Here is a 1,079-nt window from a genome sequence, read left to right as displayed (position 1 = left end):
GTGATAATGCATTTGAGGAGATCAGAGTCAGGGTTACAATGACAGGCAGATTGGGTCAAATCCTCAAAGTTTACTTAGAATGAAATGGTATGTATTCATATGCACAAATTTGTTAGAAATTCTCTGCAAAGTAATACTACTTTCTATAAAATAGACATCATCTCTCAAACTTGCAGACTTCGAGGCTGACCCTTCGTTTGTGGCAGTACCTCTCTGTGGCAGGCCCTGCACGGATCAGTTGCAGGAAGGGAGCCAAGCGGTCGTCCCTGGCATTCCAGAGCCCTTTTTACCTCCCGATGACCTTCGAGCTTATGCCTACGAGGGGGAGAGCTCTCCCCCTGGCTCCCTTTCCTCTACCGTCTCAGGTAAGGATGAAGAAATTGCAGAAATCTGGAGTTAAAGCAAAACTGTAATCAAGATCTTCATTGATCTTGCACCGTCCTCTAAATAGGACCTTTTTTTTCCCTTTAGGATTGCAAGAAGAAATCAATAATATCAAGCCCCAAATGCCACAGCTCTTGGAAGTCATGGAGCTCCTGAAAAATCTCCCGGATGGGTCAAGATCTTCCTTCACAGCAAGCAGTCCTTACACGGGAGAGGAACAAAAAGAAGCAACGGTAACTCCCCCTAAGTTATGTGAACATGCAATAAACAATCAATCAAAAGACAGTATAAAGCGACCAAGGACCGCACAGGCTCAGCCACAGCCTAACCTTTTCAGACTTTTGATTCAGTCTTCTACTTTGATTTCACATCAATGGAAAAGCGTAATAGGCAGCAATTCGTGCGATGAGGAAAGGGATCAGACTGACACGCAAAGAAACTCTCAGCTGGCTACAATTTCGTAGAATTTTCCGCTACAGACGTGCTCTTTGGAAGTTCTCAGCTGGATATTATTTCACAAAATCCTCCTTTTCTCTTTTTTTTCTTTTTTCAGACAACTTTTTCTAAGAATAATGGGCACAAATTGGGTAATGGGTTGGAGATACAAGTTTTTACTTTGATATCTACACTGAAATCTCATTGAATGAATACCAAATCAGTCATTGCCAGGGTTCAACTGACCTTTTCTGAAAAGC

The 1,079-nt window shown here is 42.4% G+C and overlaps 1 protein-coding gene across 1 annotated transcript in view; it reads left to right on the top strand.

Moving 5' to 3' along the window:
* Positions 1-1,073, top strand: part of LOC119590525 (neural-cadherin-like) — a 4,652-nt gene extending 3,579 nt beyond the window's left edge. Inside the window, exons 10-11 of the mRNA XM_037939173.1 lie at positions 177-365; positions 472-1,073. Of these exons, the coding sequence (XP_037795101.1) occupies positions 177-365; positions 472-848 (566 nt within the window). The 3' untranslated portion in view covers positions 849-1,073. The remainder of the gene's footprint in view (positions 1-176; positions 366-471) is intronic.
* The last annotated feature ends 6 nt before the right edge of the window (positions 1,074-1,079 follow it).

This window comes from Penaeus monodon, chromosome 27, assembly GCF_015228065.2.
Source record: "Penaeus monodon isolate SGIC_2016 chromosome 27, NSTDA_Pmon_1, whole genome shotgun sequence".
Taxonomy (NCBI): Eukaryota; Metazoa; Arthropoda; class Malacostraca; order Decapoda; family Penaeidae; genus Penaeus; species Penaeus monodon.
This window is presented reverse-complemented; position numbering and strand designations above follow the sequence as displayed.